Genomic DNA, 16,894 nt, shown 5'->3' with positions numbered 1-16,894 from the left:
TGGAATAAACAATGTTTTGTGTTTAAAAACCCACGTGTCCATAATTGTAATCCCACACCTAGGGAAAAAGCTAGGAAAAGCAACAAATCCATTAAAGGGAGAGGTTGGTTGAACTCAATGATACATTTTGGGGTTCTGAAAACGCCTCGCCCATAACAGGATAAAAAGTTGGCTTAGTAACAGGAAACAAAGGGTAATGGTTGATGGCTGCACTCTCAAATGAAAAGTTGTTTAAGTGATGTTCCACAGGGCTCAGTCCTGGGACTCTTACTGTTTGTGTTATATATTAATGATTTGACGTGAACGTGGGAGGCACGATTGGGAAATTTGCATCCAACACAAAGAATGGCCGAGTGGAGGACGGTGTAGAACTTAGGAACACAGGAATTAGGAGCAGAAGTAGGCAATTCAGTCCTTCGAGCCTGCACCTTCATGTAATCAGAACTCTTCCTGGTCTCAAACCCACCTCCCCATCTGTTGCCCATATCCTTTAACCTGTTTTTTTAAAAATCAGAATTATATCTATCTCTTTGAAACCAATTAATGACTCCGATTCCACCGCACTATGGGGCAGCGAATTCCACAAATTCACCACTCTGCGAGGAGTAGTTCTTCCTCATCGCGTTAAGAGCATAGCTATAATCTCCAAAATGATGTAGATGTGTTGGTGAAGTGGGCGATAAAGTGGCATATGGAATTTAACACCGAGAAGTGTGAGGACATTTAGGGAGGTCAAACAGTTATATACACGATATATGGGAATATACTAAGAGGGGTAGATGAAGTGAGAGACCTTGGTGTGCAGGTACACAGGTCCCTAAAAGCAGTAGTTCAAGTAGACAAGGTTGTAAAGAAAGCATATGGAATGCTTCCGCTCAGTGGCAAAGGTATAGAATGTAACAGTAAGGATATAATGTTGGTACGGCGTACAACGCTGGTGAGGTCACAACTGGAGTAGTGTGCGCAATTTTGGTCACCACATTACTGGAAGGAAGTAATTGTTCTGGAGAGAGTGCAGAAGAGGTTTACAAGAATTTTGCCAGGGCTAGAAAAGTGTAGCTACGAGGAGAGATTGGATAGGTTGGGGTTATTTTCCATGGAACAAAGAAGGCTGAGGGGTGATTTAATTGAGGTGTACAAAATCATGAGGATAAGAGATAGACTGGACAGGATAAAATTGTTTCCCATGGAGAATTCTAGAACCAGGGGACATGGATTCAAGATAAGTGGCAGAAGGTGTAGAGGGGACATGAGGAAGAATTTTTTCTGCAAAGGATAGTGGGAGTCTGAAATTTGCTGCCCGAGGTGGTGGAGGCAGAGACCCTAAACTCTTTTTCTTTTAAAGTACCTGGATCGGCACCCTAAATACTATAAGCTATAAGGGCTATGGACCGGGTGCAAGAAGGTGGGATTAGAAAGGGCACCTGGGTGTCCTGTGGCTGGCACGGAGAAGATGGGGCAAATGGCCTCCTCCTGTGCTGTAACGTATTGGAATGGCCTCTGGAAACCTAGTAGACTAATCCATTACAGTCAAAATATATTGATTCCCACTTTTTGTTTTAGGAAGCGGTCCTACACAATCGATTAGGACCCTTGTAAAAGGTTCCTCAAACGCTGGAATGGGTATTAAGGGCGCTGGTTTCATCACTGCTTGAGGTTCCCCTATCACTTGACATGTGTGACATGATTGACAAAATTTAACTACATCTTTATGTAGTCCAGGCCAATAAAAATGTTTTTGGATTTTAGCTGGAGTTTTCCTTATTCCCAAATGACCTCCCACTGGTACCTCATGTGCAACTCGCAACACCTCCTTTCTATACCCTAACGGCAATATTACTTGATGAACTTCTACCCACTTTTCATCCGCCTGCATATGTACAGGTCTCCATTTTCTCATCAATACATCATTTTTACAGTAATAATGGTAACTCTCAGATTCCTCTTCCGTATATGCTTTCTGATTTATCCGCTTTATTTCTACATCAGATGGTTGAAAAAGAACAAGAACAGGCGGAGGATGAGGCGGATATTTTCAGTTCAGGAAAATTGGCGGAGTTACAACAGAAAGATGTAGGAATCCTTGAAAAGGGCCTGCGAAATCTGCATGCAAGCGTGCCCAAGGCCGCCCTGGCCATTCTCAGTGATGTAGGGGCGCGGCCGGCGGAAGCATCTGATGCTCCTGGCAAATGGAGCAGTTTTGGGTCACCTTCTCAATGTCGGTGTCGAGGCCTGGCCACCAGACATAACTCCGGGCCAACATTTATATCTTGGTCACACCTGGATGCCCATTGTGCAAGTCTGTTAAGTATCAGCTCCTGGCCTTTTTCCGGGACAATCACACGCGTCCCCCACAAGAGGATGCCGTCTTCCACGCTGAATTCTGACAGCTTGGAGGAAAAACGCCCGCAACTCGCCTGGGAGCTGTCTGTGCTGCCCACCATACAGGACTATGTGCCGAACCTTTGACAGGACTGGCTCCGTCTGAGTCCACTCACGGATCTGTGATGCCGTGACAGGCAAGGTGTCCATAAAATTTAGGGTTGCAACCACCTCACCAGTCGTGGGGGTCGACATGGGGCCAGTCGATAAAGGCAATCGGCTCAGCGCGTCGGCATTTGCTATCTGCGTTCTTGGTTTGTGCTCCAGAGAATACTCATATGCAGCAAGCAACAAAGCCCAGCGCTGGATTCGTGCGGAAGCAATGGGCGGTATTGGCTTATCCTCTCTGAAATGTCCCAGCAGAGGCTTATGATCAGTCACGATAGTGAAATGGCAGCCATACACGTACTGGTGCAAGCGTTTCACCGCAAAAACGACTGCCAGGCCCTCCTGCTCGATCTGCGCGTACTTTTTCTCCACTGCAGTCAATGTGCGGGAGGCGAAAGCTATCGGTCGCGCGGCCCCGTTCTCCATCTTGTGGGACAGGATGGCCCCAATACCATACGGGGATGCATCACATGTGACGAGCAAAGGCTTTCCAGGATCATAGTAACGTCTTAGTAACCCAGACGACGACAATTGTTGCTTTACCCGCCGGAAAGCGGTTTCTTGCGGCTGACCCCAAACCCAGGTGTGATTTTTCTTTAGCAGAAGGTGCAACGGGGCCAGCGTAGTTGCCAGATTGGGGAGGAACTTCCCGTAATAGTTTACGAGACCGAGAAAAGAACGAAGCTGCGAAGTGTCAGTCTGGGCGGGGGCCTTTTGAATCGCACGCACCTTCTCTGCGACGGGGTGCAAACCTTCGCGGTCCACCCAATAATCTAGGTAGACTACTTTCTTAGCCTGAAATGCGCACTTTATGCGACGTAAACGGACTCCAGCCTCCGAAAAGCGTCTAAGGACAGCCTCCAGATTTTCCAAATGTTCCTGCTCTGACGTCCCTGTAATCAAAACGTCATCTAGGTAGACAGCCACACGTGGTAAACCTCTCAAAATGCCCTCCATAACACGTTGAAAAATTGCGCAGGCAGAGGATCCTCCAAAGGGCAACCGTGTATATTCATACAGGCCCTGGTGTGTATTAATCGTTACATATGGTCGGGAGGCAGGGTCCAGCTCCAACTGCAGGTAGGCGTGACTCATATCTAATTTTGTGAACGAGAGTCCACCTGCAAGCTTCGCGTAGAGATCCTCTATGCGAGGCATTGGATATCGGTCGAGTCGGGAAGCCGTATTCACTGTAAGTTTATAGTCGCCACACAAGCGCACTGTGGCATCTGGCTTCATTACAGGTACAATTGGTGCTGCCCAGTTAGCAAAACGGACGGGCCTGATAATACCCAAACTCTCCAAACGAGTGAGCTCCCCTTCTGCTTTCTCGAGCAAGGCGCAAGGCACCGGGCGCTCCCGGAAATAGCGCGGCATGGCTCCTGGTTCGACTATGGCCCCTTTTATTTTCCCCAAACCAGGCTGGAATACATCTGGGTATCGTCCTAGCACCTCAGTCAACCCTTCAGAAACTGTTTGGAGGATGTGCTGACATTGCAACCGCAAATGGCGCAACCAGTCCCGACCCAACAGGCTGGGCCCATGGCTGCGACCACGATAAGCGGGAAACGCCCCTCCTGGTGTCCATAAACAACAGGGGTCATTGTAGTTCCTGCAACGTCCAGTGGTTCCCCCGTGTAGGTGGCCAACCTGGCCTGTGAGTCGGCTAATCAAAGGGTCTGTATACCCTGCTTGATGCGGTCGAATGTCCTCTGGGTGATCACGGAGACCGCTGCACCGGTGTCCAACTCCCATCTCAAGCGGGTGCCCATTGACCCGTACTGTCACCTTATTGGGGGCCACACGGGGAGCTGCCACACAATGCAGCTGCAGGCAGTCGTCCTCCGTCTCCACATCCTCAGGAGTAGTCGCCGCAGGTTCATTCACATGGAAGGTACAACCCCTGGGCTGGTCCCAGTTTCGGTCGGAACAACGGCGCCTCTGGCGCCCCCAGGACCGGCGTCCGCGACGGGGTCGGCGCCTACAAGTCTGACACGGGCATGGCTCCTCATCCATTGGTTCTGGAGAAGGCTCCCTTCGGGGAGGAATGTCCGACGGCCACTGGCGTCGGTCCGGACGTCGCCTCGTCCAAGGTACCGCAGGAGTGCGGGGGGACGTTTTCAGATGGAAGGGGTTGCGCCCCAAAGCATGCACTTCCATTCCCTGTAGCTCCTGCACTCCTCGTTCTGCGCTCTCTCGGGACAATACTATTTGAATGGCCTGTTGAAAAGTCAATGTTGGCTCAGCTAACAGCTTTCTCTGGGTGGCCGCATTGTTAATACCGCAAACCAAACGGTCGCGTAACATTTCTGACAAGGTCTCACCATAGTCACAGTACTCCGCAATCCAGCGTAGCCTGGATAGAAAATCGGCAAGGGATTCTCCAGAGGTCCTCTCAGCGGTATTAAACCGGTAACGCTGGACTATCGTGGACGGGGTTGGGTTAAAATGTTGCCTCACTATATTCACAAGTTCATCAAAAGTTTTGGTGTCCGGCGCAGCTGGGTACGCAAGGCTCCTAATCACCCCAAACGTATGCAGGCCGCAGGCGGTGAGCAATATGACCACCTGGGGCTCGTTTTCGGTGATATTGTTTACCCGGAAATAGTAACGCATCCGTTGTGTACTGGTTCCAGCTTTCCAGCGCAGCATCAAAAACATCCAAACGTCCGTACAGAGGCATGGTATAATAGAAAACAACTTTCAACCTGTATCCAACAAAAATCCAGTGAGGTGGCTTCAGCAGTGTAGTCAGCTATTCACTTTAACCCTCGTCGCCAGTTTAGTGGTTCCAAACTGGCCAGCTTTATTTATACTTGGAGTTTACTAATGGTTTCTCCGCCCCCCTCATTGGGGAAGCTCATACTCCCACAGGATTGTGGGATTGTCATTAGTCCCCAGCCAATGGTAAGCAGGCAGGTTATAACAGATTGCAGCCCTTCGAGTACTTCCTCTCTTTATGATTATCCCATCCAATATCTCAACTGTTCCTCCTGGAATACTTCATCTGCATCATCCATTTCCTTTGTAAACACAGAGACAAAACACTTCCCACAGCCTCTGCATCTACACACAATTCTTCATGTCTGATACATCCCATTTTTTCCCCTCAAACAACCTTTTACCATTAATATATTGGTAAAACATCTTTGGTTTTTCTTTAACTTTACTTGCTAGTCTTTTTTCACCCTGAGATTTAAATTCAAGTTTTCTTTCTGATTATGCTAATCTATAATTAACCAAGAGATATGGAGGTGTGTCACAGTAAAATATGGCCCACATGTTCTCCTTAAGAGGAAGCAAAAATGCTTAGCTTTGCTTGACCACTTCATTGTAACACTGTCACAAAATCAGGAGTTAGCTGCAGAGAGGAATGTGTACACAGACCACTGTTGTACTACTCTAAATCACTGTGCCATCATGCCCAAGGGAAAATATTTTAATTAAATCATTGGTGCAGTGAAAAGTAAATCATGTAATTTTCAATCTGAAATCTCGGAGTCCTGATAAAATTGCAAGGAAATTATGTAAAGTGGGCAATATTTTAAAATAATTTTTCAATCCTATTTTGGAAAAATTCAGGTAGTCATATGGAAATGAATATAAATAATCAATGCACGCGCACCAGTTCACCAGAGATGACATGGTGCATACTTACCACTGTAGCACTCAAAAAAATGTCAAATTGCCACCTGATTACTGGTGGAATAGTGTGATTCCACACCCCCCACCACCCCTAATTCAGGATTTGCAACTCAATCCAAGGTCTTAACTAGCCATTCTACATGGGACACATTTCATCAATGCTCAGCAAGGCTACATGGTCACAGATGCAGAACCAGGTGCATAGCAGGGCCCCATGTAGTCAAGAGTGCCATAAAACCATAAGACATAGGAGCAGAATTAGGCCATTCGGCCCATCGATTCTGCTCCGCCATTCAATCATGGCTGATATTTTTCTCATCTCTTCATGGGTTATCGAGGTTGCTGGGTGATGTGCAGGGGGCTGCATGTGATAGCAGGGAAACTGGACAGCAAGGTGCATGCACTGGCAGAACCACTGTACATGAGATGGTGAACATTAGAGTTTGCAAGCATCACCATTACGGAATGTGGGGAAGCCCCAGGTACACTTAAGAACATAAAGAATATTTTTTTAAATAACAAATGCTGGTAGAGCACTTACAAGCACATTCTTTATAGAAATGCACAGCAGGTTGATAAGCATTTGAAAGAGAAATGTTATGCTTTAATGATATGTTATGCTTTTCATCTTTACAAGTTTCTTTTGGCTCAAGGTAATATTTTGAACCAGTAGTAAGATATTGAAATAACTATACTATTAAGTATAGATATGCTACTGCTGAAACATTTTACTCTCCACAGATGCTGCCTGACCTGCTAAATGTTTCCAGCATTTGCTAGTTTTAGCTCAGATTTCCAATTTTTGTTCAAGTATTGAAATAGCTGTTAAAAGGAAAAACGTATTTGCTACCTGGTCTTGTTTGTGAATTCTGAGTAATGTCTTCAGGGTAGTTGGTTCTTGGATGAAAAGAGCTGCTGCTGCTGTTGAAATCACTCACAGGGATTGGAGAGAGGCGAGTGCTCTGCAACTATAAGCAGCAATCAATTACTTAAGTACAATAAAAAGGATTTAATTGTAACAAATGAGTTTTATCTCAGGCAACAAACAAGGCTGAAATATTGAACAGCCTAGATTGATTCACTGTCCAAAACACTGGCTTAAAATGAGAGTTCAGCTTGAATGTCCCTCCTCAAGTGACCAGTCAAAAAAAGGTTTTCCAGTCCAATAGTATTTAGGGGGAAAATAACTTTATCCCAGGTTTCTCCATTCAAGCACTGCCTTCTTTCCCTCAATGCAAGCTCCCCGATATCCCACCCAGGTAGCAATGAAGTAGCTAATTCTTTCTATTAGCACTATTTAATCAATAAGCCCATAAAAAGATATTCACGTTGGCTCACCTGTTTGACTCTTTCCCTTTTCTCCTTCCTAGGGAGATGCTCAATTCACCATCTTTGTAAGCTAAAAGTCAGAAACCCACCCTATGGGGAAACTGCAGACAAAACCATTTTGCCAGCAAAGTTTAATGTTAGAATTGGTAATCTGCTGTTTCACCTGCTTAATTGTTTATGGCTACAGTTAAATGGAATATTTTATGTTTTTTATATACACTTAATATATTCCTTCAGCATCACTAGAAAATCTCTCCCATTACATATGCTCATCACTTCATTCACAATTGAAGTTGCTCATCAATTGCAGTGCAGCAGCTTACTGAAATTATTTTTTTCCGTTCATTTTCTATCCATCCTCCCTCCCATGGGGAATCATTCCTTTCTAGAACATGGTCCCATCTGCAACAATTGCTGCCTGGTCCCATGCCCAAGTGGCCAGCAGAATCAGTGAGGCATTCGGTTGTGAGGACATTGCAACAAACCCCAATCCTGCCCTCCCCCATGTCTACACAAACTCTCTGCTAGCAAAGGTCCATGCAGCAATCAGGAAGAGGATACCTGACCAATTTTCCCTTTCATCTCACTGGAAGTGATGCCAGTTGCACTGCTCTGTGCAATGTCCTAGCTGCCTCTGCAAAGACAGAGTGATCACAAAATCCTCTGCTATTCACTGATAAAAGTTCACGAAGCCAAATAGACCAACACAAATTCAGTTTCAACTAAAAATAGGGAAGTCTCATTTCCACATGCAATCCTTATAGTATTCACCCCCAGCAATGGAATTGAACAGTTTGGAAAGGAGTTACAACATGAGAAAAATGGATATCTGTAACTTTAGTCACTTTAAAACAACAAACCATCTCCTGTCAAAGCTGACTGAATCCATTGCCTTTTGCCCTTCACTTCTCTCCCAAGTGCCTCATCTTTTTGGAGCAAAGGTGTCGCCAAACAAGTAAACTTTCATAGCACATGATGTAAGGCTAACTGACCATGCTGGGGGGGTGGTTTCTTGGAAATGCCGCAAGACCGATGTCCGTGGCACTATGAGTGGCTCAGCTGCCAAGAGGTGAGACATAAAAGAATAGGAGAGCAATAGTGATGGGGGAATCCCATCGTAAGGGGAATAATAGGTGTTTCTACAGCCGCAGACGGGACACAAGGATAGAGAATAGCTGAGTCATCCAGACGCAAAAGCTCAGGTCGGTCTCCACAGATGCTGTCAGATTGGCTGAGATTTTCCAGCATTTTCTGTTTTTGTTTCAGATTCCAGCATCCGTAGTAATTTGCTTTTAGTTTTGCTTACGTCAAGATGGTATGTCATCTCCCTGGTGCCAGGGTCAAGGATGCCACTGAAAGTCTGCAGCACTGTTTTTCAAACCTTTTTTGCCTAGGACCTATTTTTACCAACCAGCCATCTTTTGGGACCCACGCTGGCTGACCTTCGTGACCCATGCCAGCCGACCTTCGCAATCCACCGTTTTTGCTTACCTTTAATGTGACAGGTGAGCCTGCTTCGGTCCTCACAATCTCACTTGCTTTGCCATTCAATGTTACATTTCTGCTAAGGACTTCAGCTGACCATTTAAGTTCTCACTGCATTCATTGAACGAAATCAAGAGGTTTGCCCTCAAACTCTTCAAATGCCTTTGAAGTTTTGACAGTTTTAAACTTCCAATTGCCAGTACTTCCCTGCATATAATATACATGGGCTTCACATCCTGAATTACATTGGCACAATTAATAAAGCCATGCCTTAAAAAAATCATTTTTATACTGCTTTGTTCCCGATTTCAGCTTCTTCTGAATGGGCTGTTCAGCGAAGGCCCTGGAGCTCACACTAGCACTGCTTTGTCCTGCTGTGGATTCTCCTGCGCAACTCTCTCCAGCAGATTTAGTCGTGAGATTTTGGACTGTGTGCATCTCTGGCCCTCTCTTCCTTATTATGAAACAATCTATTTTAAACTCTTCAGTCCTGTTGTTTGCTTGCTGCTAACAAAATGGAGGAATCCCTCTTCAGCCCAGGGCACGTGACATCATTGTATGGGGCACATGACCTGCTCGCTGCCGCCACCCCAGGCAGGAAGACATCATCAATTTTTTTATTTTTTAAAAAATCTGCTCCTGGGTCATGGCACTAACGACAGGAAGAGGCGGTCTGCACCGCTGGGCTCCGGGCCTGCGCACTGCTGAGGGGGCACGCACCCGTGAGTCAGCTGGTATTCTGAAAACCGGTCGCAGCCGACATTTTTAAAGCCGGTTGCAGCCGTTGGGCATTACTTCCCGTGATCGGTAACACCACGACGCATGGCCCCGTGACACTGGGTTTGAAAATGACTGGTCTGCAGAACATTCTGAGGGAAGCGGATGAACAACCAGAGGCGAAATTCTCCGGTATCGGCGCGATGTCCGCCGACTGGCGCCCATAATGGCGCAAATCAGTCGGGCATCACGCCGCCCCAGAGGTGCGGAATGCTCCGCATCTTTGGGGGCCGAGCCCCAACCTTATGGGGCTAGGCCCGCGCCGGACGAATTTCCGCCCCGCCAGCTGGCGGAAAAGGCCTTTGGAGCCCCGCCAGCTGGCGCGGAAATGATATCTCCGGGCGGCCCATGCGCGGGAGCGTCAGCAGCCGCTGACGGCATTCCCGCGCATGCGCAGTGGAGGGAGTCTCATCCGCCTCCGCCATGGTGGAGACCGTGGCGAAGGCGGAAGGGAAAGAGTGCCCCCACGGCACAGGCCCGCCCGCGGATCGGTGGGCCCCAATCGCGGGCCAGGCCACCGTGGGGGCAACCCCCGGGGCCAGATCGCCCCGCGCCCCCCCCCCCAGGACCCCGGAGCCCGCCCGCGCCACCTTGTCTCGCTGGTAAGGTAGGTGGTTTAATCTATGCCGGCGGGACAGGCATTTTAGCGGTGGGACTTCAGCCCATCCGGGCCGGAAAATTGCGAGGGGGGGGGCAACCGGCGCGGCGCGATTCCCACCCCCACCGAATATCCGGTGGTGGAGAATTCGGCAACAGGCGGGGGCGGGATTCACGCCAGCCCCTGGCGATTCTCCGACACGGCGGGGGGTCGGAGAATCTCGCCCCCGAGGTCAAGTTCCATGTTGGAGGGCAGCACGGTGGCGCAGTGGTAGCACTGTAGTCTCTTGGCGCCGAGGTCCCAGGTTCGATACTGGTTCTGGGTCACTGTCCGTGTGGAGTTTGCACATTCTCCCAGTGTTTGCGTGGGTTTCGCCCCCACAACCCAAAGATGTGCAAGGTAGGTGGACTGAACACACTAAATTGTCCCTTAATTGGAAAAAATGAATTGGGGACTCTAAATTTTATTTTTTTTTCTTAAAGTTCCATGTTGGTACCAACAGCATAGGTAAAAAGAGGAATGAGCTCCAGCAAGGAGAATATAGGGAGCTAGGAAATAAATGAAAAAGCAGAACTCTAAAGATAGTATTTCAGGATTATTCCGTGTGCCATGTGCTGACAAGAGCACTCCCAGTGAGGCAGGGAAGACACATCCAGAGTGAGACACATCGAAGAGTGAGTTTGGGAGCTGGGAATTGGGAGCTGGGAATCGGCACAGTAGCACAGTGGCTAGCACTGTTGCTTCACAGCACCAGGGTCCCAGGTTCGATTCCAGGCTTGGGTCAGTGTAAGTGGAGTCTGCACGCTATCCCAGTATCAGCGTGGGTTTCCTCCCGGCCCTCCGGTTTCCTCACGCAAATCCCGAAAGATGTGCTGTTAGGTGAATTGGACATTCTGAATTCTCCTTCGGTGTACCTGAACAGGTGCCGTAATGTGGCGACTAGGGGATTTTCATAGTAACTTAATTGCAGTGTTCATGTAAGCCTACTTGTGACACAAATAAAGATTATTTAAAAGGTAAGAGATCACCATTAAAACTGTCAATGCTATTTGTGGCACAATCATGGTGCAATTGCAGAGTCGAAGGGAATCTCTGAAGAAAACTGTTGATTTATTCTGCATGCTTTTTGACAAGAGGTTTAGATGAAAATGCTAAAAGTCACTGCAGTAAGAAGTTAAGCGAATTCTACCAAAAAGAAATAGGCAATAGTCTTTTTGAAGATGAAGTGAAACAATTCTTTCATTTCATCGATAATGATGACGATAATGTGCTTTGGAGATCACCAGCTGATTTGTACAGACTTGTACATGATGGTTTGCAGGCAACCTTTCCAAATGTGGAAACAATTATGAAAATATTTTTTTAATCAAACTCATCACAAATGCATCCTTTGAACATTATTTTCCTGTATTGAAAAGAGTTAAAAAATTTGTAAAGTACAATGAGTCAGGAACATTTGACAAGTTCAGCAATATTGACAATTTAAAGTGTGTCTTTACAGTATTTTATCTATGATGATGTAATTGATGATGTGGCAAGGAAAAATTGTAGAAAAATAGCTATGCAAATTGCCTTGCCAACAAGGGACATAGCAAGAAAATCATAAAAATCTGTCCCTCTTCCATTTTCTCTTGTTTAAATTCTGTTTTTTCAAAATGGACCATTGCTGGTCTGATATAATGGCTGCAACTGGTCACATGCTGGTAATTCTAGCCATCATTGCTCTCAAGACTGGCCTTCAGAAAGTCTCGAGGACAAAGAATGGACTCCTGCCAGACAAAGCCGGATATTGGACTTGGGACTCCGTGGACTCCACTCACCTGAATTTACAGCAATACGTCTTGATTTTGTGTGAGAGGAAGTAACTTATATTTTTGAAATTGAATGAGACCTATGTGAGATATACTGAATGACAGCCTATGCATCTTGTTAATTGCTCCTGCACTGGACTGGCTCATTCTGGCCTGTGCTACAGTGATGTTATCGGCTTATCTTTCCATCTCGTTGCACATCAGCAAGTCCCATGTTTGCTCGCCTCAAAATTCACATCACAATACTGACCATCTTCACAGTCATTCTGACAAGAGCTTCGGCTTGCATTTCAACAATTCAGAAATTATTCATACAGACATGTTTTTAACAAGTGAAAAGGCAGTGATCAATTTGCACATTTTTGTGGGTTCTGTCTTTGCATTCTGTGGGGCGAGGGTGGATTGTTGGATTTATTTATTGTCACGCATACCAACGTACAGTGAAAAGTATTTTTCTGTGAGCATCTCAACAGATCATTAAGTACATGAAAAGGAAATAAAAGAAAATACATAATAGGGCAATACAAGGTACAAAATATAACTACATAACATTGGCATCGGGTGACGCATTCAAGGATGTAGTGTTAATAAGGTCAGTCCATAAGAGGGTCATTTAGGAGTCTGGTAACAATGGGGTAGAAGCTGTTTTTGAGTCTGTTTGCGTATGTTCTCAGGCTTTTGTATCTCCTGCCCGATGGAATTAGTTGGAAGAGTGAGTAAGCTGGGTGAGGGGGGTCTTGGATTATGCTGCCCACTTTCCCCAGGCAGCGGGAGTAGTAGATGGAGTCAATGGATAGGAGGCAGGTTCGTGTGATGGACTGGGCGGTGTTCACGACTCTCTGAAGTTTCTTGCGGTCCTGGGCCGAGCAGTTGCCATACCAGGCTGTGATGCAGCCAGATAGGACGTTTTCTATGGTGCATCTGTAAAAATTGGTAAGAGTCAGTGTGGGCTTGTAAAATATCCTTAGTTTCCTGAAGTATAGGTGCTGTTGTGCTTTCTTGGTGGTAGCGTCGACCAGGACAGATTTTTGGAGAGGTGTACCCCTAGGAATTTGAAACTGCTAACCATCTGCACCTCGGCCCAGTTGATGCTGACAGGGGTGTGTACAGTACTTTGCTTCCGGAAGTCAATTACCAGCTCTTTAGTTTTGCTGGCATTGAGGGATAGATTGTTGTCTCTGCACCACTCCACTAGGTTCTCTATCTCCCTCCTGTATTCTGACTCGTCGTTATTCAAGATCCGGCCCACTATGGCCGTATAGTCAGAAAACTTGTAGAATGGAGTTGGAACCAAAGCTTGCCACGCAGTCATGTGTGTACAGGGAGTATAGTAGGGGGCTAATTACGCAGCCTTGCGGGGCCCCGGTATTGAGGACTGTTGTTTATTCTTACTGATTGCGGTCTGTGGGTTAGGAAGTCGAGGATCCAGTTGCAGAGTGAGGAGCCAAATCCTAGGTTTTGGAGCTTTGATGTGAGCTTGGCTGGGATTATGGTGTTGAACGTGAAGCTGTAGTCAATAAACAGGAGTCTGATGTAGGAGTCCTGGTTGTCGAGATGCTCTGGGGATGAGTATAGGGCCAGGGAGGTGCGACTGCTGTGGACCGGTTGCGGTGGTATGCGAACTGCAGTGCATCAAGGCGTTCTGGAAGTATGGAGGCGATGCGCTTCATGGCTAACCTCTCAAAGCATTTCATTCCGACTGAAGTCAGGGCCACCGGACGGTAGTCATTGAGACACATTGCCTGGTTCTTCTTTGGCACCAGTATGATGGTGGTCTTGTTGAATGGTGGATGGGTATTGGTGTGTTATGAGCTGCCGGGGCAGTCAATAGCGGATCGTTGTTTTCCTGCTCGAACCGAGCATAGAATGCATCGAGTTCATCGAGGAGGGGCGTGCTGCTGCTGGACATATTGCTCAGCTTCGCTTTGTAGCCCGTTCTGTTGTTTAGGCCTTGCCACAACCGCCGAGTGTCTGCAACGCTACTCTGTGATTCTAGCTTGGTCTGATATTCTCTCTTGGCATCTCGGATGGCTTTGCGGAGGTTGTACCTGGATTTCTTGTATAGGTCGGGGTCGCCTGACTTGAACGCCTCAGATCTGTCCTTCAGTAGGGAGTCAATCTCGCGATTGAGCCATGGTTTCCGGTTGGGGAACGTGCGTACTGCTTCTTTGGCATGCAGTTGTCCACACATTTGCTGATGGAAGTCTGTGACGGTGGTGGCATACTCTTTTAAGTTGGTCGCTGAATTCTTAAATATGGACTAGTCCACTGTCTCTGAGCAGTCACGTAGGAGCTCTTCGGTTTCCTCGGACCAGCACTGTATGACCGTCTTAGCTGGTTTCTCCTGCTTGAGTTTTTGTTTGTATGCCAGGAGAAGGAGCACCGTCTTATGGTCTGATTTTCCAAAGTGCGGTCGGGGGATGGAACGGTAGGCGCCCTTGATTTTTGAGTAGCAGTGGTCAAGAGTGTTGTCGCCCCTGGTGGGACAAGAGATGTGCTGGTGGAATTTTGTACACTCTTGAGGTTGGCCTTGTTAAAGACCCCGGCCATGATGAACAAGGCCTCCAGGTGTTCTGTTTCCCAGTTGTTTATAACGGTGTACAGTTCGTCAAGCGCCTTCTTCACTTCTGCCTGGGATGGGATGTAGACCGCTGTGATCATGGTTGAAGTGAACTCACGTGGGTGAGTGGAGAGGGCCAGAAATGAACATGAGCGCGGGGCCTCACTAACTGTAAATCTGCCTCTGCCTGCAGCAGCAAATGGGCAGACTCTCTCACACCTGTAAAGAGTTTGATTTGGCCAGACCATCAGCCTCAGGAAGACATGGTTCAGGATGTTGCCATACCATCATCTACTAGTACTGACATTGTGAAGGTGGAAGTTCTCGACAGCTTCACATATCTAACCTCCAAAATCATCAGCCACTTGTCACTTGATGTGAAAATCAATACAAATCAATACATTGCAAATGTAATGTCCAAGTTGAATAAGAAAGTGGGGAGCAACAGCTAACTGACAGGGAACACCAAACTGTGAGTCAATCAAGCCTGCATCCTCCATGTATTCCACGACAGTGGTGAGACTTGGGACAACATAGACAGGAGAAAAGGCTGAACAGTTTCCACCTTTGCTGTCTCATGCGTATCTTCCGCATCTTTTGGCAGGGCAGGTCACCAACTCAGAGGCCCTGGAGATTGTTAATTCCATCAGCATTTACTCAACAATGCCTGCGCTGACTCAACCATGTGCATCGAATGGATGATGGCTGCATGCCCAAAGACCAGTGAATTAGTCACTGGGACAAGACCTCCTGGGCACCCGTACCCCCACTACAAGGACCTATGCAAATGAGATATGAAGATGACAGACACTGAAACTGACAACTGGGAGGCAGTTGCTGACCGCCGTGATCTCTGGAGGCTGGCTGCATGAAAGGCATTCGGAGAGGTGAGCAGAAACAAAATGCTCAACTGGCCAAGAAGGCCCAGAGAAAACAGAGGCCAGCCAATAGAGCAACTTTTCAGCCCAGTCTTCCTTTGAAATTTGCCTGATAAAAGGAGCTGCGCACCAAAAGCTAGTGATTCCAAATAAACCTGTTGGACTTTAACCTTGCGTTGGAAGCTTCTCACTTTGAAATTTATGCAGCCAAGACTGCCGTGCCAGGGTTGGGCTCCTGAGCCACACCAGGCAATGCTCAGCACAAGAGTTTTGATCACCACAGCACAAACTATCTTACAAGATGGAATCAAGACTGTATCAAGACATTTTCCCCCTGTCTGCGTGGGTCTTACCCCCCACAACCCAAAGATGTGCAGGGTACGTGGATTGGCCACACTAAATTGCCCCTTAATTTGAAAAGAAAGAACTGGGTACTCTAATTTTTAATTAAAACAATTGTTTCTTAGAATTGGACAATGAAGCACCCTGCACTCATTACATTTAAAAAGTACATGCTTACATGAAACATTCATTTCCCTGCACTTTTCAATCTGGCTGAAAAATCAAGCATACCAGAGTTTACTCAAAGCCTTTTCCCAGTCAAAGAACAAAGTCCTGTACTATCACATCACCATTACAGTTATTGTTAAGTTCTATGACTGTGTTTTGCAGTTTGCAACTTTCAAAAAACTCTCACTCTTGAGGAAATTGTCCCAGGTGAAGTGAATGATAGTCACACTTTTTCATTACTGGTTGAGAAGTGAAGGATAGTCACACTTTTTCATTACTGATTGAGAAACAATCGGAATTCTGTATCAAGCACTATTGCAATTTATGTAGTATTCAAATCTAATAATTTTCCCATGCTTCTCTCTAGTTCCTTTTATTCATTTAGTTTAGGTATACACCAAGATAAAACAATCCCACGGACTGCAAGATCACATGCTCTGCATGCCTAACAATATACCCCTGCATGCAGAGCATGTACATAATCGCCTCTCGTCAGCACTTAATGGGTGCAACCTCTTCCTCCAAAATACACAAAATATCAGACCCACAACCATTTCAGTAACTCCATGATTCTTAGGAATAGCATGAATCTTCTGAATAATATGTCCCCATTAGCTGTTTTTGCCTAAGGAAACTATTATTTGCCTTTGTAATGCTTACCTTCAGGGAGCATTGAAAGCTTTTCAGATCTGTTATCTTGCTCTGCTTCGTCATATCTGCCAACTGAATGACAAAGTAAAATTAGTTGCATTTTAGTAGAACTAATCAAAAAAGAAGCAACTCTACTGAATATATGGTTACAGCAGACAAT

The 16,894-nt window shown here is 46.5% G+C and overlaps 1 protein-coding gene across 7 annotated transcripts in view; it reads right to left on the bottom strand.

Moving 5' to 3' along the window:
* The window catches only part of LOC140426192 (MAP kinase-interacting serine/threonine-protein kinase 1-like), a 144,443-nt gene that overhangs the window by 111,966 nt on the left and 15,583 nt on the right, over positions 1-16,894 (bottom strand). For 4 of the 7 annotated variants that reach the window (XM_072510666.1, XM_072510663.1, XM_072510665.1 and 1 more), the window contains exons 2-3: positions 16,744-16,806; positions 6,986-7,103 (exon numbers count right to left, since the gene is read on the bottom strand). In XM_072510666.1, the coding sequence (XP_072366767.1) occupies positions 6,986-7,103; positions 16,744-16,806 (181 nt within the window). The remainder of the gene's footprint in view (positions 1-6,985; positions 7,104-16,743; positions 16,807-16,894) is intronic. The other 3 variants (XM_072510667.1, XM_072510669.1, XM_072510668.1) reach the window with 1 other exon arrangement.

This window comes from Scyliorhinus torazame, chromosome 7 (assembly GCF_047496885.1).
Source record: "Scyliorhinus torazame isolate Kashiwa2021f chromosome 7, sScyTor2.1, whole genome shotgun sequence".
NCBI lineage: Eukaryota > Metazoa > Chordata > Chondrichthyes > Carcharhiniformes > Scyliorhinidae > Scyliorhinus > Scyliorhinus torazame.
This window is presented reverse-complemented; position numbering and strand designations above follow the sequence as displayed.